This window comes from Hetaerina americana, unplaced genomic scaffold (assembly GCF_022747635.1).
Source record: "Hetaerina americana unplaced genomic scaffold, ioHetAmer1.1.p SCAF_41, whole genome shotgun sequence".
NCBI classification, from domain to species: Eukaryota; Metazoa; Arthropoda; class Insecta; order Odonata; family Calopterygidae; genus Hetaerina; species Hetaerina americana.
Window position 1 is genome coordinate 1,249,621 of NW_027286997.1, and position 27,824 is coordinate 1,277,444.

Sequence of the window (27,824 nt, forward strand, 5' to 3'; positions counted from 1 at the left end):
TTCCAAAGTGTCTTGGTCGGTCGATATCGCACTGCTCCGTGCGCCCTCCTTGTCTGCTGCCGGCCCAGTCACCCCCCGAATGGGGGCCCCCTCGTGGCCATCGCAGGAAGCCACCGGCGGCAGCGCCTCTTACACGGTGAGTCGAGAGCGGGGGAGACTCACGTTCCCCCCTTTCATCCATTCCCCCGCTCCCCATTCGAAGCCACCGATACGGCTTCCGATGCGAGGCGCCTCTCTCTCCCCTGATGAAGCCCAACGCCACGCGCGCAAATCCCCACCCTCTACCCACCCACCCCCTCTCCCTCGCGACTGACTCCGCGCGACGGCCGCAGTCTCCACAGAACGCCGCGCGATACCGCTCGCGGACATCCATCCCTCTCGATCCGGGCGACCTCGGCAGACGCCCCCCGGACGGAGGAGGCGTCGCTCCCGGACGGCTCCGTCTGCTGCTGCCCCGGTCACCCGCGGAGTGGGGGGCGCCCCTCATGACCATTGCTGGAGGCCACCGCCTCTTCCACGGTGAGTCGAGAGCCCCCCCTGCTGGTTCCACCTCCCCCGGGGCCCCCCTGCAGGTTTCAGAGAATGGGGGACTCACATTTCCCCCTTCCATACATCCCCCCTCCCCCACGGTATATCCCTGGGTCAATCAAACCGTGCACTGCTCGACCTGGAGGTTGGCTTCGTAGGCCCGGGTCAGAGGTCACACCCTGCGAACACCAAACACCCCTTCCACGGCGAGTTCAATTCACGCGTGACCCTCATTTTCCAAGTGCGCGCCTCGTGTCCCACGACGGATCAGGATCGCCCCTGGACCTTGCCGCTCATCCTTCCTCAGGGTCCCCGTTCTCCCCGCCCCCCCGACCCGTCCCTCGAGTCGGAAGACCACTGACATGCTCCGAGCACACCCTCGAGATGCACGGCGCCGGGATTCCTCGGCTCCGGAGGACGAGTCACGGAAAGTGTTGGACGAGTGGAGGATGCCTCGAGGACGCACGGCGCCGCTTCTCATCGAGACATCCGGGAGCGCACGCCGCTCCTCAAAGAAACGGCCATGAACTGATATTCTCTCGATATATTTACTCGGACATCGATTCGCATCGGCAATAGCGAGGAACGCCGCACCATATAACGTACCTTTGCAAAATTTTGCTTTCGAGGTGATGCATGAATGTGTTAATGTTAACTATGTCGATTTGAACAAGTTTTAATGGCTAAGCACGTGACCAAAGGCAAGTCACCGAAGGAACCGCGTTCGGCGAAACATTGCCTCGTCCCTCGAACGATGAGCTGGAGGCTCTCTGGAACGGGTGTGCGGAGTTCCAGGAGAACCCTCCAGACTCCGCGGAAAAAAGAGCGAGATGCAACGATGCTTTCGAAGCGACCGGTCAAAGTCTCAAAGAAATTTGAGAGTGTACCCGCGTTAAATCATGTTGTGACCACTGCGATCAATCGCTTCCCTATTCTTTAGAGGAGTGAAATTCAAAACCATTACCACTCTTAATAAAAATCACCGAGAATTCGATTGGCACTTGCTGTAATTTTACAAACCAAAAAATTCCTAAGACATAGTTGTGTTCCTACTTTTGAAAGAAGCTTAGACATGCGTGTAAAACAAGCCGGGTTTTCATTAGCCGAACCCAACTTTTTGCTCTATTATATTCATTAGCTTTGGTCTTTCGGGTTGGGTGTGGGTTTTTAATGAGCTTCGACGCCGTGCGGCACTGTCCGCAAAATATTCTTATCACCGTACTTCACATTGAAATATCTCATTACTTAGCTCCGCATACGTGCATACTACCCTTGATAATAATCCTAATTCAAATTGCCAATTCTTTTCTTCCCTCCACCTCGCCTTCCCAGCATTCTCTCTCTCCTCTTTGACCGCCTTTGGTTTCCCATTGCCTCTCAAATGTCTCCTCTCTCTTTCTTCCGGCACCATTCTCTCTCTCCCCCTCACTGCTTGTCGGGATCCACTCCTGGATTGCCTGCACCACATCTGCTCTCATCCCTTCCAATAATATTTCGCCATTCCCCTTATCCACTCCTCGTCGCCATACATATACCTCGAGTTGACTCATTAACTCAGTGGCACTACACTCAGTAACTATCACTCCAATCATCCTTGATGTTCTTCCATCTTACCTCGCACCGCCCTCACATCCTGATATTTCCTCTCTTCATATTCCGCTTTATACGACGGCTGTCAATAGAGTAACTGGCGTTCCGGCCTAGCGTGGCGGTAGGGTAGGGATAGAGTCACCACCATTGGCGTCTAAACATCCCTACACTCAGTACTGCGAATCCTGTTGTGGTAGTGTTTGCAGACCGTGGTTCTCATACTTTGCTCACATTGTGAACTGTTAAAATGTGACCCGCGATAGAAAATTCCGTGAGTTATGAATTGCGATCTTTGAGTAGGTTTCTCTGCCAAAATGCCACAGGCCAATTGGAATATATTGGCAACTTTGTGAAGCGCGTCTACGGAGACGGAATAATGAATGAGTGAAGGCGGCGGAGTGAGGCAGTGGTGCATTCTCAGTTTTTAAAATGGCCACAACACCAATGATCACGGCGAGGACACCGCAGTGGTAGACATAGCCTAGTGACAGGCGGCAGATGGCTTCTGAGAAGGAATTGCAAAGCTTTTGTATCGTTGCGATAAATGCCTCCATTTAAATGGCGACTACTTAGAAAAATAGATTTTAAGAATGTGCCCTTCAAATGTGTATAATAAAACTTTGTCTTGTCATTATGTTCATACTTTATTTCAAAACATCTGTTACTTTTTCTTTACTGCCCTATTATTTTCTAATTCCCCCCTCCCAAGCATCCCCCGCCACACACCCTTGCGGTTGGTTGCGGGGTATTATGTAGATGAACATCGTCATAGCATCCCAAAACCCTATTCTAACCGATTCGGCCCTGTGTTCTGCACCGCTGCTGATGCCGTGGAGTCCGATTTTCAAGGATTTTGTGAGATGGAGATCTCAGAAACCTTTCCCGCTTCCGCGCATGGCATGCAGCCGAATAGATCGCGTCCCATGATTGCCAGGACTCATACTCTTGCGTCCATTGTAATACGTACTAGTATGGGTCACATATAAATGAGGTGTTGTTTTCCCGTTGCCATGCTTAATAGTGATTTCAACCTGAGCCAAGCCATCACTCAAATGACCTGCACACTGAGGTCAGACGCCTTTGCAGTGCCGTCTAAGGACGTTTCTAGGTGCGACACAAAGGGTATCGGGTAAGGTCAGAATAACTACACCAAGTCTCACCCAAACAATTGTGTATTATACAACATCAGGAGTATTACACTATTTACATAGGTATAAGCGAATTATGGATGGCTTGACCCTCAACAACCCAGCACGAGCGCGGAAAATTGAAATGGCAGAACATTACCTGGGACAGGGTAAAGGCAGGGTGGACGCGGTCACGAAACACGTAACCTAGGCAGGGCCTTCGTCCGTCAGAAAGGAAGGGATAAGGCATGGTGGATGCGGTCACGACACACATAACCTAGGCAGAGCCCTCGTCCGTCGGGAAGGAAGGGGGTATGGCAGGGTGGACGCGGTCACGACGAACGTAACCTAGGCAGAGCCCTCGTCCGAAGTTAAGTCAGCAATAGGACACGCTGTCGCGACAAGCGCAACACAGCCGAAGCATCGTGCCCTGCCGGTCACCGCCAGATAACCAACTGACCGCTTTTCGTCTTCTTTTTTGCCAAAACGTTCCCTCTTGACGCTTGGCTTGCAGCTGCCCGATGATTTAATCATTCAGCTTCTGAGTTTGCGGCTTCTTAGCCCGTCGATGGAGGGTCCAATCAACTCCTTTTCCTTTTCAATGGTGGTTGGTCGTCGTCCCGTCCCGTTGCTGCTCTTGGGCGTTTGTGCCTTTCCCAGGAGACAGGTTTTGAGCCGCCGATCGACCGCAAGTGCTCTTCTTTTTTGCCTTCAAGCTCCTCATAAAAGGCCGTCGCGCGAGTCTTGATGACATCTCCAATGGGCGCAGTTTCAGTTAAGGCGTGGAGAATTTCTGCGGCATAGTTCCAGCCAAGCCCAAGTACACTGTTGAGTGCCCCTCTTTCCGTCACCTCCAAGTGGTGGAAGGCCGTCTGAGTCATTCTGCCACTCCATGCCGGTGAAGCGTACATCAAGATTGGGCGAATTGCCGCCACGTACAGATACGTCTTTGTCTTGATAGAGAGGGACGGTGAACGCAGCAGCGGCGAGAGTTGTAGTCGTCTTCCTCTTGCCTTCCTGGTGGCAGCGAGGGCGTGACTTTTGAATGTCAGTCTCTTATCCAGTATGACGCCTAGATAGGTCACCTCTTCCTTCCATGGCGCATCCTCGGTGACCACGAGGATTTCTCCTGCTTCTCGCAGTCCTCCAGGTGAAAAAAGAATCGTCTGCGTCTTTGCGTTGTTGACGCTGATTCGCCACAGGGCGTACCACTCCAGCAGTTTGTCTACTGCTCGCTGCAGGTATGTTGCCGCCATGTGTGCTCTCCGCGAAGTGGTCACTATTGCTGCGTCATCCGCATACAGGGCAACCATGGTATGTCGTCCATGGTCTACCGGGAGGTCCGCCGTATATAGATTAAAAAGTATCGGTCCGAGCACCGATCCTTGCGGCACGCCTGCGTGGACTTGTTTCGGCTGTGAAAGCGCGCGTCCCCAGGCGACCCGGAAAGTCCTCGACCGCTTTTCGCCCCGCGAGCAGGGCTTTTATACCCAATTTAGGAGTCAGGGGAGGAATACTCTTGAAAAATTGTCTCTGGTCACATGGGAGATATCGGAGGAGCCAGGGAAGGAGTACTATGTTGCATACTTGCGATAGCAGCCTCCTCACGGAAGATCTGACGTTGCGCGGACTACCACTCGTTTGTCTTTCACCCTTCGGTACATATGGCATGGGTGACCCTACCAGGAGCAATTATCATTACCCCCGCCGGCACTGCTCTTAGGGGTCATCGGAACGCAAAAAACCCTTCCACCACGTCAAGGTTTTGGTCCGTCTTCTGAAAATCTCCCGAAAAAAACATTTTTTCGTCTAATTGTATTACTCTGTTATGATGAAGTGCTCTCTTAATTGTATCACACCGTATCCGTCCTCCAAATTACACCTATACAATGCTCGATTGAATTTTGGCCGAAATTACAATTGGTACCTTGGATCACATACTGTCTGTTTGGATAATGTTCTTATGCATATCAATTACGTGAATCAGAGTCCATGCAAAAGTAGATTTGGAAATACTATGATTTCTACAGCGCTTTGAATGCTAATTCAGACTAAATTACAGCGTAGAGCGTAACTTAGCACAACTGATTACTGAAATGATTTTCCACGATACACTGGATTATTTAAATCCGTAAAAAATAATGGTCTTCGTCTCTAGATGTGCTCAAAAATGCTTAAATATCTCAATAAAATGTTAGTTAGCCGTCAGCGATCGGGGACTGCTCCTCCCTCCGACCGACCTCCGCCGTGTGGCAACGCATCAACACGGGCAAACGACACCTTTGCTCCCACAGTCCTCGTGACATTTTTCTGTCACTTTAGCTGATTTCGGACTCCTCTGATGTGCGGCAGTCAACCTCTTCAATCGAAGAGTGACCTGACCTCTAAAGAAAGGCTAACCTCTCGGTTGGACGGAGGTCGAGCCGCTCGGTGGGCGAATGGAAACGCTTTAAGTTCAACCTCTCTGCGATCTTATTTTCATGTGCTCATTGGTCGCTAAATGCCGCTTGGGTAGTGACATATGCAAACTATAGACTCGGGTTACACACGCCCTATTTACGGCGTGTGAAATTCACACACAACAGGGTATTAAGGGGACCAGTTCCTTTGCCTGTGCCGCTTATGACTTCCCAGAAGAAAGTCTAGTACCCGAAAAATCACGGAGCTCGGCCGAAGCTGAGGGTGCCCAGGAGTCGAACCCGGAACCTCTGGTCAAAAGTGCAACGCTTTACCGCGGGACTGCCACGTCCCTCTACTAACATATATTTGTTGTTTATTATAAGGCAAAAACTATACTATTCATATACTGTCAATAATACCGACATCAAACAGGAATATACATCGTTGTTTGTATGAAGCAAACGGTAACTACGACCGTATGAATATTATGGGAAGAGTCAACCCCAACCGTACTCTTATTTTTTTGCATGTGAGGGAGATGATCGCGGAAACGATGGGACGCATGGGGAAATCTTTTTTGTGTACCTTGGGAAGGCCTTAAAGGCGTGGCAGGATATGGCCAGTTTAAACTAAAGTACTTTGTCAATACGGAGTTTGCAATTGGCAATTGTGGATTTTGTGTCTTGGACCATTTTGTTGAGTGGATTCCTAGAGACATTGGTGTACGGTCCATCCTCAATGAGGGTGTTCATTTTTTGAGCGTAGGTGTCCTCGTCTATAATAATACAACTATTTCTTTTTTCCGACTTTAGGTAGAAAGCAATCGTGGTTTCGGTTTTTTTTAAATAATAAGAGTACTGCTGGGGTTGACTCTTCCCATAACATCGTTGTTTATTTATTGTATTGTTTCGTACATTAATCATATGTAGCTATGCGTGTCTTTTTTTAATATTCTTGGTTGGTGTAGATAATTATCATTTAAATGGCATCAGCTTGGCATGCAGTTTACGCGGATTCACGCAAATCATTGGTTGGCATTAGTGCGAATATTTATTCATTAAATGGGGGCGTTTCCGCTCGGTTTTGTGGCGTGGGAAAGGAGCCTATGTGGTCAACTTTAGAATGTATTGTGCATTTCTTGATCTTTTATCTTACATATTTTATCTCATTAAACATATCTAGTACTGACCGTTGGCTAGTCGAACAAATTCATAATAACTGGAGGAATAATGTAATTTTCCACAGCATTTTATTGCGTGGCACAGAATTATACGGCATCATCAGTTACAATCGATGTGAGGGCAAGCGACTTTGATTTTAAACACTGTGTAATTTTGACCTCGCTGCAGCTAATTGCCGGGGAGGAAGGTGAGGCTATCTAGTTGAGTTCGCGAGGAGCAAAAGTCTATGGAAAGGCATGTTGGTCCTTCAGTTACGTGTATTTCTGTTACCAGATCTCCGCGGAAAAGGCGCCTCCGGGGCCGGCAAACCAAAGCCACCCTGCCCGGGTATGCGAGCATCAAACGGGATTAGTACTAGGGTAGCTCCCCCCTCACTCATCAAACCGACCTTCAGGCTGATTATTGCGGTGAAGATTACTGAAAATCAGAAGCAGTTATGATTGCTTGCAATGTTTTCGTGAATAGCTCATGTCCGTCTTCAAATATCTCTCGCCCCAGTCGTGATGATGCCCTTTTATCGCAATGCCTTATTATGCCTGCTTTTAAACCTCCACAGCCATACTACGCCGTGAAATTCCTTCGTTCTTTCGGCAAGTTTTTTATGCTCCGTCTGTGGCCATCTTTCATCTCCGAGCAACGTAACGTTTGGAACCTTCCTTTCCATTTTGTGTTAATGTTAGTCAAACCTATGAGTGAGTGGATGGATCTTGCCTAGGCAGTCATCTTCTTTTGCAGAACGAAAGGTGTCTTGCGATAAGAAAATCAAAACACTAACTGCGCATCCAATTTCTCCGGAAACTTCAACATGTTTGATGCTTGAAATGAAGTTTTATTTTACTTCCACCACCCCCTTCTTTGATCATGAGGTACTTCAGCTTTCGTAGCTAGAAGATCCCATTTTCCATGCAACGCTCGTATTATGTGGGTATATAACTTCTACGGGGTAAAGCCGGAATCCGTGAAGTTTATCTTATATATTGAAACAAAATTGATGTAGCAGAGTCCACATAAATTTTGTTTCAAAATTTAATTTTTATTCTGGATGATAGTATTTTCAAAATGAACCCTGCTGCCACATTGGGCCATTCTAGTTATAGAAATTAGCCTAGGCACTTTTATTATTACTATTTGTTGTCTAGCAGGTTTAGATAAACCCTGGAAACTCTTCAGTTATATCGTCATCTTGAGAAGTGCATTGAAAAATCCTTCTGCACAACATTTATCCAACCACATTCTTTCCACCCCCAGCTGTTGAATTTTGGGTGTATACCTCGATTGTACCAATAAATTTAACTCAATAATTCTTCATTAATCCATCCTGCACGAAATGAGTTTGTTTAGATCATCAAAATCTAATGATATTTCCAATGGATTTGCTACAGGTTATTACCAAGTCATTTACTGTGAACACATTCAAATAACTAGGAAATTAATTGTGATACAAACTGGCATGTGAGGACATGTTTGAGGGACTGACGGCCTCAGAGGCATGTGTTGCATGGGAAGAGGATACGTGGGTTGTCATTTGAGGGAAGGTTTGGGGGGTGTACATTTCTGAGGAGTCTTCTATTCAGAAGTGTGCAAGGGCACTCAAGAAGGAGAGGGTTAGGCATACTTGAGAGAGGAATTTATCAAAGGAGTCGTAATTATTGCAGATTAGGTTTGAGGGGATGGATAGTACATTTGCTGAGAGTATGGCAGCAGGATTGAGAGGCGCTGACGAGAGCGGAGGCAGTGTTGTTGGTTTTGCGTGGTTGGAGGTGTGGAGAAGTGAGTCATGCAGCCACAAGGAGGGAGGAGAGGAGTGCTTGCAAGGGAGAAATGAAAGGAAGGTTAGACATGATTGATGTTGACATACAACACAGGAATAGCACTGGGACCACAGATTTGAACTAGTTTACTCTATGAAATGATGTTGTAATAACTTCATACCTATAGCATACTTAATCATTTCATATGAATATCTCTAGTTATATGTTTGATTCACAAGTCCTACTGATGGAGTATTCCCTCAATAACAGGGCAGTGCATAGTGGAGTCCAAGCAGGATTGGCAGATTGCTGAGGACATATCACACATCAATCAATTAATATTAATAATCATAAAGTAGGTAAACACGAAATGATGAAATAATCTAACATCGCTCATATAGATTTTTCATTTCTTATAGAAAAAATTAAAATCCTGATTGCTAACTAACATGTATGACTTAGATATTAGATGCCAGTGCATTTAGACTGTGATTGGTGATCATTGCTTGGCTGGGAGTAACGTGGCTAAGAGTCAGAACAGAGTATGAACAGAAATTTGGCTTCGAATATAAACACTAGGGCATCCAAGGTGGAATGAAGGAATGAAGAGAGTGGTGCATTTTCCATTATTGACAAACTTAATGGGAATTTGGTATGTGACTTTATCCATTAAAATGCATTTAGGATTAAAGTTAAACTAGTTGTGATGATATCTTATATTATACACATTCAATAAACTTTGATGGATGCACAGTGAAGCAAAGATAACCAAAACATGTGGAAAATGCAGCCATGATGTAAATAGAGACTCTCCCTTTTCAATACCTTGTGATTAATTGGCGTTTTTAGGCAATGAGAAGCACAATTCTTTGCATGTTTCAGTCATTTTTATTAGGGTGGAATCGTAGTTTTCTAGAACAGAAATATATGATCAAGTGGACTTATTAACTTATGACTTAACGAAATTTAAATTTGCAATCGTTTTGGAAACAATTTTCCTGCAGTTCTATGTCCTTAAAGTTATGTAGAATCACATCAGCAGCACAATCCTCATCAAAGAAGTTATCTAAAACCCTGAGATACCAAAGCATGTTAAAGACAACAAGCATCTTAATGATTGCCTTGCCTTGATTGACATAACTATTTAGTTGTTGGGAATTGGGACCCTGCACACATACTTATGAGAGTCATACAAAACCTTAAGAAGATGATGAATTGGTAAGTGCCCATACATTTTAAATCTTATTATTTTAAACACAATTCAACATAAGAAATAAATTGTCAATGTTAAGGCCTTTGTTTCACCAACCACTACCCTCTAACTCTAAATAGGTCATTAAATCGCTATGCTCCAAATTCTCTGCCATACTATCAATGAATTTTAGGGACAAATCTGTACGCCTAAGAAAACATAACTCGGAGGTCATAATTTATAATTTTGCTTTGTAAAATATGCCTCAAACTTAGTAGTGCAATCTTTTTTCTGAAAAGTAATTCAGTATACATTGAAGGATCTACTTTAAGCGAGACATGTAATTTACTTCACTAATGTGAGTGCTGGACAGTATGTAAAAAAGCTGGGCTTACAGCCGAGTGGAATTTCTTTGTCAAGGTTACAATCCGTGTGATGGACTGGCTAGTGGCCTTGATGGGTGTATTTTCCTGTCGTACCATTCTGGTGCATGGATGATGGCTGTTTATGTGGAATGTATTCCTCTGGTCATTTCTCTGTTCTTCAATTTTGCATTTGTTGTATCGAGTCTTGTGTTGTTTGAGTATGAAATGTGCATTTATGCGTGTGTTGTCCGAACTGTATGGACCCCCTGTGCATGGTGTTGTGTTGTTTCCGAGTGCCGAGTATCAGGCTTCTATTTCTCATGCCATGTTATCAACATGTGCTGGAAATATTCAAATAAATAAATTTTTTCAAAAGCATGGGTAGAAAAATATTATGATTGGGAAGATACATGGATTTTGCATACCACAGAAAATACATTCAATAGGCCCACTTGTTTCTCTACATTGCATCATCTGTAGAACTATAGCTGCAACAGCTTGGGAAAACTCATCATTCAGAGATGTGTGCACTGCTTGGGGTGGGCCTTGACTTCCTCAATTCCTACATGTTTGCCTCCATTTCCATCTTCGTCTTGCCTCAATTCTGTGTCCACCCCCATTGCCCTCGAATCGTCTTCATCATCCTGCAGCCATTGGTTCTCTGATTATCTCTCCTCTCCTCCTAACCATCTCACTCACTATTAAGTCATCGCTTGGGCATGATGTGCGGCACAGTCATTCTGGACAGACATAGATACCCTAATGATAAAGTCTCGTTATTGTTTTCCTTTGTAATTTCCAAAGTGTTTCTTCATCATTCTTGGATAAGACTAACATATGTGGCAACAGGCATTATATACTTTCCATTTAATTTTTCCAGACCTGAGGTTTGATTTAAGGAGAGGTGCATTAGAATAATATAGGCCATATATTGCTTGGAATGACTCCTAGATTAGTGAACTTTGTGGCATGCTCTTGAACTCTTGATTCCCATTCATAATGTTTTGCAGGGCACATATTTCTGCTCTCAACTAGAGGTGACATTTTCGTGTGTTTGGTCTTTGCTTCAATGACATTGAGAGCCATTCTTTTGTCAAGTCTTTCGATCATTTTAGAAATTTTCTTGAGATCATTCATATTGTGTGATGTTAGAGTTATATCATCTGCATATGCAAGCTCTGATTTCAATTTTTGAACAGCAGTGAAACACAGCTCCAATTCTTTCATTGCTTTCTATGAAACCAATTTGAATAATTTAGCTGATAATGCATCCCCTTGCTGTACCCTAGAAGTCATCTTGAAGGCTCCACTTACTCTGCTGTCAACCAATCCTTCTCGATGGATTCCTTTGATGTCATTTCAGCCAAATTAACCAGTTTTCTGGAATACTGAAACCCCGCAGTGCATGGAGCTTCCCTTTTCTATTCACCCTCTCAAAAACTTTTCAGAAGTAGATGTAGCACTTCTACAGTGTTTGCTTCTTCCAGATCTGAATCCACTCACATTCTTCTTGAATGCCTCGGCATTGATATTTACTCGTTTCATTAGTGTATTGATGACAATTTGGTATGCTTCATTCAATAAAGTGATGTCCCTGTAGTTTTGTCACCTTTCACCAATATTTGAATATTGAGAAAATCAAACCTTTCTTCCATTCTTCTGGAAACTGCTCCAACTTCCAAATGCTACAAACTGGCAGGTGTAATTAATTCCCTAATTAGATCTTCAATTTCATTTTTTTATCGGCTCTGCTGAAATTCCGTCTTCCTCTGGTTCTCTCTCATTTCTCGGTGCTCTTCCCTGCTTTTATTCTTCCTCTCTATAGAACAGAGGGCCGCATTCTGATCTCCTCTTTGAAGTCTCATTCACTCCCCCATACCTGGAGCAATTCATTGAAATATTCAGCCCATCTCTCTCTCATGTCTCCTTATCCTCCTAGATGACTTCTTCATTGCTCATCCCACAGGAACCGACTCTTGGTTGACATCCCTTACTCGGGTGTTCACTACTTGATAAAACTTTTTGCTTTCATTTGCAGCATTAAGTTCCTATATAGATGCCTCCTGTTTTCCATAATAGGTCATAATCTAATAGTATCAAATAGTATAATATGCCCAATAATATACCTAAATAGTGTAACAAACTTTTTCTTCCTCTTTAGTAATTTATCTGATTATTCTTGATCTACCTTTGCTTCTCTCTTGTTGATCTAGTATTACTATTATTACATCACTCATCATCATACCAGGCTGCATTTCATTTTATATTTACTTCACCCATTACTTCTTTTGCTGAAGGTAAAACTGATTAATTAACTCTTATCATTTGCCTTTTCCCTGGCGATTACTCTCTCATATGTTTTTCAGCCCCTCTGTTTACTTTATACTTATATCATCTTTGTGCCTAGTGGCTTGAACAGGTTCTTCTGAAATTTTGCAATTCAATTTATTACTTCTAGATCCATTGGTTTTCTCCAATAGGACTAGCTGTTCTATTTAAGTCCCTTCATTAAGTAATGTCCTGAATCACAGTTTGGTCCTCTTTCAGATCCTTTATCAAGTATGGAAGATGAATGTCTCTAAAATATAAGCACATGATCTGTTTTAGTCACGATTCCTGTTCCTGCCATTCCTCACACACCTTCCTGAATGCCCTTTCATTCAAAACATCTTCTTTCAATGATCATGTTGAATGACATAGGTAAGATGGAATGCCATATTTCCTGTTGCAGGAAATCCTCCTTGCCAATTTTACATGCATTGAAATCTCAAAGTATGGATATTAGCGGTATGGTATTTTCTCTCCATCTGGTATACCACAATAGGTTTGCTCTTCTTCCCCTATTCTGTCTCCAGTTGGGGCAAGAGCTGATCAAATGCTAATGTTGGGGAACTTTCCTTTCCAAGTTGTTTTTCATAGTCCTAGTCGCTCCAAATTTATCAGACTACTCTTTATCTCTGAATTGATCATGAATTTACTCCCATGTAACACAGCTCTATGGCCAGGGCCGATACACAGTGCCATTCAATCCTTCTTATCGATTCTACCATTACTGATCCTATCCATCTGACTTCTTGGAGAGCTACGTATAACATCAACACATCATGTTGCCTGATGTTTGTGAGGCACACATTGACTGGCCCTGTTGGTGCCATCCTAACCCATGCCATAAACCCTGGCAGCACTCATTGCCTCTCGCAACCCATCCCCAAGCCTACCTTCCCCTTCATCGGGCACCCCCTGGGTAGGAGCAAAGCGCGACTAGTTGACCAATAAATTGCATTTTCAGTACAACGAATCTAAGTCTGTGCTACTTTTCCATTCTCATAATAGTCATTTACAAAATCTCTGATCGAATTTCTCTCAAATCGAGAAAATATTCATGAAAAGTAATTGACCAAGGGTGATGAACTAGCAAAATTAGTTGTTTATCATGTAGGCAGACTTGAATACATCAGCTATTGGCGCTAACTTCGGGTCTTATGCCACGGTTTGTGAATACACATGTTTTTCCTGCAGTCAACCAATCTGACGGATGATGTCAGAGAATGAAATTCAGCTTCCTTTGTAGGCTGTACTTCTAAAAAACACAGAACTTCTGTAAATGTCTGTAATTGCTTGGATTAATACATTTCTACTATGCTTCAGTGTTCATAATGTTGTAGTAGTGAACGGAAATCATTCTCTATGATTCGATGTCATGAGACGCATAATATGAACAATATTTGTTATAAATCTCTATTCCAACAGAAAAGTTGTTATTTTCTAAGTTAGTTAAATCAAATACATCCTACGTAATGCATCCCCGTCGATGCACAGAAGTTACTGGAGCGATAAGAAGATTGATTTTCAATATATCGAACCGAAACAATCGAATTATACTCGATACCTTATTTCTGGAATAAAGAATATTCAGACCAACCAATACCGTACGGAAATCACACAAGAGATTATTTGCTAGCATAATGTTACTCCAATTGTGTGAATTTCGTAGGCATATGACATTTCGAGGGAATTTTTAAAGGTTGCTTGCTGAACAAGTGTGGGAGACGTTTGGGTTGCGTGGAAAACCTTTGTAAAGACCAGGTGTGCGTTACTTTTCGGATGAGTGGAGGTTCAATCTCTGTTTAGGGAGCATCTTCTAGACACACAGACAAACCGACTGCCTCGAGCACGAGCGCCCATTAAAGTTGCTCCGATGTAATAATAATAATGGGCTTGTTTTCAGGCGATTGGAGTCCGATCTTATTCCGTGCGTTATCATTGTGATGATTATCAGTTTAAAGGAAGAAGACGGCGAAACAAATCAAAAATGGCCGTGTAAAAACTGCGAGCAACACTCAGCGAGAATAGCTTGACGAGAAAAATGAAATAGGAAGGATGTGAAGAATTTAAGCGCATTAATCTAAGAAGTCGGCAGCAAGCTGGAATTTGTGTCACTGTAAGAATAATGCTAAAAAGGAAAAAATACGAAAGAAACATGAAGACATCCGACTTAGTGAAAGCAGTCCCCACCGATGGAAGCACAGGTGGCCCAGGATCCTGGCCAATCAGAAACGAGGGCCAGGGGGCCACGTGGAAATTGACATGGGTATGAAAATACTGAGATGGGTGCATGGCGAACAAGAGGGTACCCACTATGCGACATTGATAGTGGTAAAAGTTAGGAATTCACAGAGTATTAAGTGGCGGAATGAAAATGAGAGTGGGAAGGCCTTCCTGCGTGACGAAAGAATTCTGCAGTGGAAGTCGATTAGAGTAATTGGGATCATGGAATGCCGGAAGAAGAAAGTGTTAGCGTGTGAAATGGACCGAGTGAAAATTTCGACGCCGAGTGACGAGGAAACAGGGAAATATCGTCCAGAGATGATTTTCAACGATAAATGGAAAACTATTGCCAAAAAATGGAATTTCACTGATTTTTTCATCAATTTAGGCATATTTTTTGTATTGATGGCATCGGTTACTTGGTGAATGTTTTAGTTGTGGAACGATAAATATATAATTAATTAGGAAAACGTTTAGCATTTAACATTAGCACAGGATGCACGCGAATCAAGCGAGGCCTCGGGAAGGGCAGCCTGATTGCGCGGCATGGGGGGAGGGGGTGGAAGAAGGCTGATTCGAATGAACCCTGGTGTCCCCACGCGGCATTATTCCGAGGTCGGAGTTCCCGTTTCGCTCATCTCCATCGCTCACTTCCGGCCCCTCCCCTCCCCTTCCATCTCGCCCATCGCCCACGCATTCCAACGTTCTCTCCGTCGACGTTTTCATTGAGTGTCACCGGGCATGTTCATGTCTCGGTCATCTCATTGGTGATAACGACAAGTGTCGAAACATCGGTCGGGTAATACATTTGTTTATTTCTAATTAAAGTGTGCTACATTTACAAATATAAAGTATATATTTCTCACATGATCATTATATTCCACGAATCGACGCCCGAGACCTTTTAGTTTACATACATATTTCAATACGGATTTCATCCAGTCTACCGCTAAATATCAGATTTTTTCCCAAGGGCATATATTTCCTCCTATGATCCGACGAAGATTGCCATTTTTTTCAAATTTTGCGTGACTCGGAGGCAATTTTTTCATGCACAATCAAGGATGTCTCGACATGGGTTCCACATCTCGTGCGCACGGACATTGATATTCTTTTGCTGGCTTTTCTTCGTATTTATTTATGATCTCGTGTGCGCAGCAGTCTGAAAACGCACACGTGCGTCTTCATCAGCATGATGGCGTGGATTTAAAATCCCAAAGAGGGAAGTTACTTCTCGGTACCCGTGGCACCGCCGTTTAATGTCGCGGCGCGCGTGTTGCTCGGAGGTGAGTTTCGTTTGAGTGGACCCCTGACGATTGAAGGCTTCCTGTTATTCGCAGGGGCGCCCACGGAGGGAGCGAACCTGCCATTGTTTCATTATACACTCTCTCCACTTGGAGTTTCTCATTCTGATCCTTTGAGATTTCGGAAAGATTTAAGAACGTGTTCAAGTTTTGAAATCCACAAATTTCAAAATTTTGAACACTCTAGGTTCCCAATGAAGACTTAAAATTGATCGAATTGGTGTCACCACACGCTCTGTCGTTTTCCATCGCATCTTACTTTGCGATGGTGGCTTCCCCGAGCATGGCTCACTCCGTCCAGAAGATTGCTGGCGGGCGAGGAACATGAAAGTTGCCTCCTCAGGCGACAAATGCACTTTTCCCACTGTCCATTTCGCTTTTTGCCTTAGAAGTGCCTACCTACAAGACAACCGGAGAACCCTCTCCGTCATCCGCCAAACGCTAGGGGAGAGCGTTTCCGCACTTCTACTTTGACAGTCAGCTTTTTTTACGTTTAGCCAATGGGGCATTAAATTATTTGAGAATCTCACGAGGCTCGTTCTTATGGCACGCTATCGCTTGGATTGAAATCGGCACCACGTCCCTGCACCAGTCTCCGTGCTTTCCTAAACGAGAGGCTAACGAGGACGGGAGCTGAGCGCTTCGCCCGCTCAGTCGCCGGATAAGGGCTCTCGCTAAGGACGAAGCGATGCTTGGATCCATCAACCTGCTGTTGCCCTTGCTCCGAGTGTGGCATTCCAGGCGTATTTGCGGACGTGGTGCGTCCGGGGGGGGGGGGGGGCAGGCCTCGAGGGATTCTTTGCAGCGAAAATATTGGTGAAGGGGTTAGGAGTGAGTTGATGAGGGATTGCAAGGGAGAATTTCGGCACCACCACCGTTAATACGTAGAGGAAGAGTTTAAAGGGAGAGTGTGCCACCACCGTGCTTTGGTCGTGTCGACCGGATGAGAGTGGTAGGGAGAGGGCTGTGCGAAGGCTGTACGTTCCTCACGGGGGAACGAGGGAGGAGGGGCGAATGTGTCCGAGGGGACGCGGGAATGGCGCGTTGGTGCAAACGTGCACCAACCAACCCCTCTGCATGGCTGCGCTCGAACGGAGAATGCGAGAGTGGAAGGAGACGTGGAAGAAATTAGCGCCGGAGGTTCCATTCACAGCCTACCATCTAACTGTTTATATAGATTTCTAATGATTTTTTTATTTATGTACCCTGCAAGCAAACCGCTAGGGTATGTGGCAGGGGTTGAATACACACCAGATTAATTTAACCCCGAACATGACTCTACCGCGGTCGGACAATGTTATTATGATCTCCCATCCTTCGTGTGACATCTTAAATCTATTTGTTCTGCACTTAATCTCTCTAATTTTATGGACATGATCTCTCCTACCGTAGTGCGATGGGGCAATAATAATACATTGTCAACATCACTGCTAAAGAAACGCCTTTTCAATTCCTTTGCAAGAGATGCAATCTGTCATTTAACCTTCGCTCCGTGAGTGATTCGCAGCCTACTTGCTCGAACACTTTGAATACACCACTGAGTTTATCATAACAACATTTCACAAATCTGGCTCCTCTCCGCTACACGCGATCTAATTCGGCAATTCATTAAATTTCTTGAGGATCCCATTTATACTAGCAGCATATTCTAACTAATGCCTAGCCAACGACAAATAACATTTCTCTTTGACCTTTTCATCGCATTTAGCAAGTACTCTTCCAATAACTCCTGATTTTTTGTTATCTTGTCCACATATTCCCCGTATGTGTTTCACCCAGGAGAGATCGCGAGTGAGGGTAACGCCTAGGTATTTCATTGAGTCTCTACACATTCCATTTCGGTGTTCCTGATGCAGTAGAGGTTCGGCCGAGAGTTGCTTTTTTCCGAAAATTTATGGCTACGCATTTTTTAAAGTTTAATTCTGGTTGCCAAGTGTCGCACCAGCGTTGTATAGCATTTATGTCATCTGACAAAGCTGCTGAGACCCTCGATATGATCAAGCAGGCTTATGGGGACACTACCTTAAGCCGTTCCACAGTATTTGAGTGGCACAAGTTGTTTAAAGAGGATAGGGAGCTCGTTGAAGACGACCATCGCTCCGGACGGCCGCCGACGGCAAGAACCGACACGAATGTGGACAGAGTGAGGACACTGCTGAACACAGACCGACGCTTAACCAGTGAAGAAATTGCAGATCAGTTGGGTCTGTCTGCATCCAACGTCCAACGCATTATTTCACAGGATTTGGCCATGCGCAAGGTGTGCGCCAAGATGGTGCCGAAAATTCTGCCATGGCGCGCTCGTCGTCAGACAGCTACTGGCCAAATACGGCGTTGCCACGTTGCCGCACCCGCCCTATTCTCCCGATCTGGCACCACCGGATTTCTCCTTCTTCCCCCTGATGAAAAGGCAGTTCAAGGGACGAAGTTTTGACTCGATAAAGGCCGTTCAAGAGGCTTCGACGAGGGTCATAAACGGCATCCCAAAAGAAAATTTACAACGGGCGTACGGGGAATGGGAGCAACGTTATACTAAGTGTGTAGCAGCTCAAGGAGCATACTTTGCAGATTATTAAGTCGATGTAAGTATATCGTCAATAAAATTCTTGTAAAAAAATCAGTCCTACCATTTTTGGGTGCCGCTTTATTATATATATATATATATATATATATTTATAACACAACCAGGAGGTATTTGCCTGTTTCGTAGATTTCGAAAAAGCGTTTGATAGAGTGAATTGGGAAAAACTAATGAGTATATTGCAGAAAATAGGAATAGATTGGAGGGAAAGGAGGCTAATCCCCAAACTATAAATGTCTCAGACTGCTCAGGTGCGAGTGGGGAACGGGGAGTCCGGTTGGGCAGTGTTAGGAAGAGGTGTATGGCTAGGTTGCCCATTATCACCGTTGCTGTTCAACCTGTATGCAGAGGAAATAATTAAAGAGGCATGGGAAGAACTGGAGGTAGGAATGAAAGTGGGCGGGGAATTCGTAAACTCAGTTAGGTTTGCTGATGACCAAGCTTAATTTGTCAGTCAGCCAAGGGGTTGAAAGCATTGCTGAGTGAATTGGAAATTCAGTGCGACAGGTATGGGATGAGAATCAATATTAATAAAACAAAGGTTATGCGATTTTCTTGAAATCTTCTGTTTTGATCTCCAATTTTACAAGGAAAAAACGAAATTTTAAATCTTTCTGTTCTATTATGTACAAGGTCTGTCCCAAAAATAAGTAGAAGAAATCTGGGGCAAAAATGTATCGCAGATCAAAGTACAAATTACCAAAATTCTTCATCAGAGTACCCTTATGTATCGACGCACCAATGCCATTGCCTAGGTCAGTTGTGGTATGCTACCCCTAAGGAATCAACAGGACTCTGAATCAGTCATCGGCCTCTTCAGGGGCATAATCCAGTGGTCTAAAATGGTGCTCAAAGGGGTTATACTTGGGTAGTATTCAAAGACCCATGCCTGGTGACCAGTAATTACTTAGTCTAAAAATTGCGGTCACTTTCACCGTGGCCCAAGAGGTCCAAGGCAAAAATGCCAGACAAGCAGTATTCTGATGGCACCTTGGGAACCATATTGCCTGTGGCTAAATGATAGCTTTTCATAGAATTCATTTCTCATGACGAAACCTTCTGTGAGAATGCAATGCACTGTGGTTTTCTGAATATTGCACTTTTCTGCTAACATCCTGAGTCTTTGGGGTCAATTATAATTGACCATGTGTCGCAGTTTCTGCACGTTTTCGTCACACTGTCTTGTTGGTGGATGTCTAATGGATGTCCTTCATCGTCAACCTACTCTCTACCCTCCTGGCGCATCCTGTTCTAGCAGAAAACCATCACTTGGGACATTCCTCCATCTCCATAAGCATTCTTAATCATGGCCATGGTCTTCCAACCCTTCGAAGCTTAATGCACAATTCTATCGCATATAATGTTTCCATGGTAAATGGCATCGTGAATTCATGACGTGACCGTCGAACAGGGGCCCAGTCTAGCAGCATTCCACACACTGTAAATGCCCACAGTTAACTGGCGTGGGCCGCGTCGCTTTCCCAAGATCTGCAATTACCTTTCCCACCACAAATCACCCCACTCCAGCCATCTGCACTGGTGGCCAAAAAACATTTTACTTATTTTTGGAACAGACCCTTTATCTCCCTGATTTTACGTACGCAATACGATCTACCATACTAAGTCGGAGCCTGCAATATGTCTTTACCATCCTCAGATAAGTAACCTGATACGCAGTACATTAAATCTGTGGTTAAACTTACGGTCAACTAGTGGATCCCTTCCTAATTCCTATGATATCGTGACAGTGCCATCTTGCTCATTACAACTTTGAACGAACCTAGCTGCTCTAAGTTGCACTCGATCTAGTTCCAAAATTAAGTCTACTTCATGTTGGATCCCATACACTCGCAGAGGACACTATAGGTGGGGCCTAACTATCGTGAAATAACAAAGCTCCTTGACCCTTCCATTACGAGTCCCTAGTATTCATTTTATGAATCCTAATGTTTTATTAGCTATTCGGCAGATTTCATAAATGTGTTTCCCCCTTTTGACATATCCTTTGTCGTCATTTTACCGAAGTATTTTACCAATTCTAAGTGTTTTATGTTTTGTTGGTTCCCCGTACGGTGTACGTGAGTGTTTTCGGGAGAACTATACCTTTCCTCCAAAAATGCATCGAACACACTTTTTTTTCAAATTTAATTCTAGCTCCCATGTATCGCACCACTTTCGGATCGCAATTAGGTAATTAGAATACTATTTTCATGACTACTGAGACGAGGGCTCGGGTTCGATTACGGGACACGCCTCTTTGGACACCTGCAGCTCCACCCACGCTACTTGATTTTTGGGCACCGGATCTTCCTGGGAAACTATAAACGCCACAAGGAAAGGATCCGGCCCCCCTCAACACCCTGCCGACGTGTGAATTTCACGCAATGCCGCATCGCATTTCGCCCCATCGTCTCCAATATTCTTCCTCCTGCCGCCTCACCCTCGACATACACACTCAAGGTTTAGACTGCAGCCCATGGCAGAGTGAGCAGTGCATCCAGGTCAATTCGGCATTCAAAAAAATCATTTTGATTAACTTCGGCTCACGAGAGTTGAGATGTATGTAGATTGAAGATCATCCGATGGACTGCCCGCAGCGGTGGCGTTTGTTCATTTGATCGTGGGATTGCACTTTCACTCGCGAGAATGCGAAAGGAAATCGCTGGATTAGTCGACTCTTTCCTCCCTCCTGCCACTCCCGTGCCATAGATGTGCCCTATTTTGTGCAAACGATCGTTTTAAAAATGACGTTTTTTAATAATCAAAAGACTCTTTTCCATTTACATTTTTAACTTCTTCAAAATTTTAATTCACGAATTCGCGCCCGTTAAAAAGAAACTTAAGGATTTATTTTACGGATAAATTCTTTATCTGCGAGGGTTTGTGTGTGCGTGTGTGTTGAGTGAACATGTTGTCATTCACCTGTTGTCGATCCTCTCCCCCAGGTTCGGGCGAGGAGTGAAACTCGACGCTCATGACGTCACTCCCAGTGTCGTGGAATTGTGTGATCCGGTGGAGCTGTTTCCCCATTGGCCAGCGGTGACTGTCGTCATGGTGACAAGGTAGGCGTCCCGTTGAAAGGCACCACCCACCCCCCAAACGGCCCCCCCCGTTCCCCTCTTCCCCAACTTCCCTTCCCCCCTCGCCCTCCGCTCGCCTCGGAGTCACATTCACTCGCTCGCTCAGAGCACGCTCGTTCAGGGCTGAAGCTGGAGACTCGGCCACGGACGCGGCGAGGGTAGCCTTGGAGGCCGATGGCAGCGCAACTGACTTGTTGGCGGAGAAGGAATGATTCTACAAATTGACAACCACAACGCTTCTGATAACGGTCTCCTTATGTTCGTGGGTCATTGATTATTGTATTTTTATGTATACATGTTTAGCCGTAATATCGTTGGACTAGATCAGGAGGCACGCATTTATAATGAACTTTCTGCGCCAAAAATTCCAGTAAGCTTTCTTTTCCCGCCTCCTAATTTTTGAATAGAAAGCAACTTTTTCCCCATATGGCGCCTAGTTCACCAGATATTATCCTCCAGAGTTCGCGATTTTTCCAGTTGGCCATTTACCTTATTTGTTGATCATTTCCACCGGGGTCGATCCGCGAGCATCCCAATCTTACTTTTCACTTCGCGGTTCAAATCGTTAGCAAAGTCAAGAAGAGCAATTACACTTCCCCAGATATGCTCGTACGCCTGAGGTCACGCATATGCTGTCGGAACTGGCACCGTCGAGGACTATCCTTTCTCCCCCTTCCGACACACTCCCACCCTATTTATTGCGCTTTTATATATGCCGACGAGCTGTGGTTCAATCATTAGTTTGCCATGGCGAAATTTTTCAAATGCCTTTTGAAAATATTTTTAAAAATTGCATCCACTTCCCCAACCTTCTCTCTCGATGGAAGGAAGTCATATGCGAACAAGCATCATTGAGTCTCGCATGAGCGGACGAACGGATAAATCCTCCGGGCCCGATGAAATCCCGGCTCGCATATTTAGGGATATAGCATCGGAAATTGCGCCGAATCTAGAAATAATATATGTAAGAAGTCGCTGGTGGATCACAAGGTTCCCAGAGATTGAAAAACGGCAAAAGTAGCACCAATATTTAAACACGGAGACAAGGAGGAACCGAGCAATTACTGACATATATTCCCTCGCATCCATTTCGCGCAAGGTTATGGAACGTATAGTCGCTAGTTCGATCGTGAGACACCTCGATAATCAGGAGTTATTATTAAAAAATCAGCTCGGTTTCCACAAAGGTAGACCCTGGAGACACAACTTGCGCTTTTTGTTCGCGATATCCAGACCTCTTTTATCCCTACTTTACGTAAACGACATTCACTCCGTAGTCACTAGTAACATAAGTTTATTTGCCGACGATGAAGCTGTTTAACGTAATATCCGTGATCCGTGAGGACACAGCCGCTTTGTCAGATGACGTTAATGGTACACAACCCTGGTCCGGCACTTAGAAATTAGAATGAAACTTAATAAAGTACGTAGTCATGATTTTTTGTAAAAAGAGCAATTCCCTCCCTAACGCTTACAGCATTAGCATTACCGAAATACGTAGAAGGTAGCCTTTTATCGAAAATAGGTCGAAGGGAGAATTCGACTAAATACGTAGGCGTTACCCTCACCCACTATCTCTCTATCTTCGCTCATATGCGTACAGAAACATAGCTCATGCTGACACCTTTATAGTTATAATGAGCTACATATTTTTTGAATTACTTTACTTATATTTTATGTGGTCTTCTACTGGTTAAGTTAGGCCTTTGATGGACACAGTTTATATAGCGATAATTCTTTTACATATCCTAACATCACGCAACCTATCCGATGCTCCCCTTTATCACAGCCACCGACATCCCATTGCCGATCAGAATGCATGGTGTCTTTGCATATTCCCTGCATTTATTGGGCTTCTCCCAACTTCTCCCCCTTCCCCACCCCACGTGAAGGAGGTGATTCAAGAGGCAAGGGAATAACTGGAGACTGGGATCAAAGCCGGCGGTGAATTCATACAACAAAATAAGGTTTATGAATGATCAAGCTTTGGTTTGCCAGTCAATCAAGGGGTTACAAGTATAGGAAAGTAATTGCGATATGTATGGGATAAGACTAAATGTAAACAAAACAAGGGTTGAGTGGTTTTGGTGAAATCAAAATGAATCATGAAAATAATAATTTACCTAATAGAGAAAATCGAAGAGTGTAACCGTCTCGGAGTGTCAATGACATCAAAAGCAGTGGGTTTAATGCTTTCGATATCATTGAATACTATTTCATTTTTATTTATTTCGTTGTTATTTTTGCGGCCCATGGCCTATTTGAACTACATCTTTTCAAATTTGTAATTTTTTCTATCTTTATCTAAGACAGTTCTACACATGTTACCAATAACATAATAACCGTTTCGGTTCGGTGATACAGTGTTTAATATTTAATAATTTTACCCTAGTTTTCTTTGTTGCATTCATTAAATTGCATTTGATGCATACCTTTTGGTATTTCCTCATTATCTATTATTTATTAGTAATTACTTGAAAATGATATGACAAATTAATGTTTAAAGAGCCGCAACTTTAAAAATCGAACTAGAATACACGACGTGCGTGTGACTTCGACGAGCGGCCACCGATCGCATCTCTCTCCCTCTCTCGATGAAAAACATCCTTTGGAGAAATGCTAAGAGGATATTGTTTGAAATGCGACACCGAAAGCCTCTGGAAATCGCTCCTCCTGTTTCTTTTCCCATCTTAATTAGAATGGAAAGTATTGATTAAAATAGAGAAGCAAGTATACCTCAGACTTAATTTCAATTATAGCAATTGTATAAGGGAAGAGACAAGCAGTGGCCTGTTGGCGTTTTGAATTGGGATTGAATAACTCAATTCAAAGGTTAGCCATTAAAGTGTATGTTATTTCAATGGCTACGCGATGAAGTGAGCTCCAAGTACGGTTATTTTTGTTTCCCATTATTGCTGCCGAACAATGACGTCACGCCGCGGCTATGTGCGTTGAATGTCTACGAAGTCACTGCAAAGGAACAGTTTTGTAAATGACGTCACGTTGCACCATCTCCCGATGGATGAGTTAACCACAATTCAGTTCCCGAAATGGTCGAGAGCGACGGACGAATTTCCACGAATTCCGAGAGGTAAACGCCCGTCTACCGTCCGTTGTCTTTTACTCCTGAATATTGATCATCCTCCATTATTTTCGTCACCCGCGCCTGCCGCTGCGGATTTTAGAAGAATTTTCGCTTGTTTTAGAATCTACGCTCAGACAATGTAACGCATTCCATATTTCCATGCTATCGGGGAGTTCTTTGAAATTTTAAACAGTGCCGATGTTTCCGGGGAAGGTTAAGATGAAGCCATATGCAGAGTCAGGGCATGGTTCCTGACTAAATCCGGCAGAGGGCTAGCGATCGCGGCTTCTTAGCAGAGGGTTGAGGGCTGTTTGAAGTTTGGAAACCTACTTCCCCCGGGCGTTGACGTTTCATTTGGTTTCTATTCCTCTCCATTCGATGCAGAAAGGGAAATAATCCTCACGATCTCAGCAAAAGCAGTGCCACCGAAGGAATGACGGGAAATGTCGTTAATGTTGTTCTTCACCATGACAACATTCTGTCGCCAACAAATTCGCAGGAAACGTAATTTCGGGAACCGATGAAAAATTTCCTCTCGAGTGTGTTTTGTATAATTTGATAGACACTAAAATGAATAATAATATTCATCCTTGCACCTAACATTTTTCAAAGTCCTTGGTGGTCTTCTTAGAGATATTCTTCCTGTTTCGTGTTGAGTTTGCCGGGTCTTAATTTTCTGGACAGAAAAATAAAGAAATTTCAAGTGTAATGACTTTCGAATGCTCATAATTTGCAGAAGCGCATTTGGCTGATGTTGGTATTGACTGTGCAGAATGGAATGGAGCTCTGAACTATGGGGCAAGCAGTTGCTGCTCTCCCCAAACTTGTTCAACGAAGAGCGTTCATAACAGCACCTCGTATTTTGTTGAGTCTCTTTCCACGGTTCAAGTAAATGCCGCCGAAGGAGTCAGGCGACGGAAGAAATAAATAGCATTAACTCTAGCGACAGAAAAGCCCCTCGAGGCATGAAAGGTAACGTGCTGTATCTTCCTTCCTCCTCCTTCCGATCTGAAATTCCGTTAATTCTCAATGGCAAAATGGCAGCTCAATTGCACTCGTCTCTCTCCCATTGGTCAAAGATGAAATAGGACTCTCGAAAATTCAATGGGTACACCCCTCCAAGGTGCACGGGCAGTAGTTCGTCCGAAAATATTACGCAAAGCAGATATTAGCTCATTTGTATTACAGATGTCGCAGGAAGCAAACATCAAACTGCATTGAGGCCGACGACGGCAAAAGAGGCTTATTTTGAATTCTGCGCTTCCGAAACTTACCAATCGGAGGATATGCTCGGATTTTCGGAGAAAATAAAGACAAGCAAAATCGGTCAACGTCAGGCATTAATGTTTCGCGGTTAACGGTGTGTTCAGCAATGCCCTCAACGGGGACATTGTTTGCAGGGAACACTAATTCCAAATGCCATTTGCCCTTCGCATGTAAAACAGCCCATGTATCCAGTTTCCAAGGTTTCGTTGACATTATCATTATTGCGTAAATACGAAATTCAGCGAAGAAGTTGCTTAAGCTATGTCGTATTCCCCTCATAACGCAGGAGCTCTTGGCTTTCTCCGGATGAAATAACTTTTGATATCCTCGAGTGGGGCCTTTACCCTGCATCGGAAGGGGGTTTTGCCTCGGGCCCGCCTTCTCGGCCCGAGGAAAAGCCCCCTGCCGCGGCGTTTTCTTGTTGGGGATTCTAATGTCATCTTCAAGGTCACTATTTCTAACTTTGCCACTCATAATGGAGGTTCATAATGACCTCTTGTCGCTCGGGTTTTGCCCCAGTTTCCGTTGTTTTCCCGTTTCCTTTTGATTCGTCGGTCGCCATTTCCACGTTCCTCCCCTCCACAGCACGCGGTCCACTCAGTTCCTCTCCCCTGGATTGTCTCGAGGCCATCAAAGGACGCTCGGCATCCATTCCTTTCCATGCTTTCGCCCCTCCAAACTTAAGAAGAGCTACCTACCTCTTGAGAAGAGTTTGTAATCATCCGAAGCAGCGCCATCTCTGTTGCGAAGTACATACCCTATAGATTCAAGATGGCGAGCAAGGAATATGGTAGGAGCGAAGTTTCTTCGTTTTTTGCCGCGCAAAGTACGGCTCCCCCTCTAAATATTTTCATATTTTTGTAATTGCAGGATTGGGTACCAACCGCGGGAAGATATCATTCTCGTACTTTATTGATTTTATACACGCTTTCATATCTGCGATTCAGAGACGAATTCTGACCGCTTTTTCGATTTTTGGGCAATAGGTTGGCAGCGTAATTGGTACCAATCGATACCATTTCCGCCACGTTACCCCTTCAAGGGGCAACGTGGTGGAATATTTTTTTGCGACCTAGGTTTCGTTACTGCGGAACACCTTCAGGTGACCAGGTGTTCCGCTGTAACGAAACCCAGGCCGTAATGAAAATATTCTACGTGGAAAAGCAAAGTGTCCTCTTATGTCATTAGGGCGGAGAATTTTTAAAGAGGCAATATTTGTATGCAGTCAAAGAAGGGAGTCACGGACATCTTGGAGCACAAAAGCTGCGGTGCATGCACCATTATGCGGGGGAGTGGGCTTCCGTTCGAGAGCAGAGCGAGTCGCTTGCCCCGGAATAATTCCGATCAGTCTCCCATCGGCAATGCGTCGGGTGTGAGTGGCCGGCCGGGGGAGGCGAGGCCATGCATTGTGCATGAGCCGCACATCGGGGGGGGGGGCGGTCGACATCCGCCCCTCACACCCCGGGGCCGGCGGCGGCGGCGGCGCTAGTGGCAAACCCTTGCCACCCGTGGCTAATTCATAATCTATCCTTTCATCCATTAATTTCAGTTTTCAAGGATGGCATCTCATTTTGTGTGTTTCACGTGGGGATCCCGTGGAGAGCGGAGGTCGCCGGACCCCATCGCCCCCTGCTCCCGTCCAAGGAACCCAATGCGAGGAAGCAGCCTTTCATTCTTACGCTCTTTGCCCTCTCGGAGGAGGTTCATTACATGAGCGCAAGACCTGGCTCGGAGTGAGTGATCGCGAGTGCGGCCCTCCGTCCACTTTGCGCCCCCCCCAGGCCCCGACAATGGACCGCGCATCTCTGTCACTCGTTTCATGCGAT

General features: G+C 44.6%; 1 protein-coding gene across 1 annotated transcript in view; it reads left to right on the forward strand.

Moving 5' to 3' along the window:
• The first annotated feature begins 319 nt into the window (after positions 1-319).
• The window catches only part of cyc (basic helix-loop-helix ARNT-like protein cyc), a 120,488-nt gene continuing 92,983 nt past the window's right edge, over positions 320-27,824 (forward strand). Inside the window, exons 1-2 of the mRNA XM_071591096.1 lie at positions 320-519; positions 21,513-21,629. Of these exons, the coding sequence (XP_071447197.1) occupies positions 21,619-21,629 (11 nt within the window). The 5' untranslated portion in view covers positions 320-519; positions 21,513-21,618. The remainder of the gene's footprint in view (positions 520-21,512; positions 21,630-27,824) is intronic.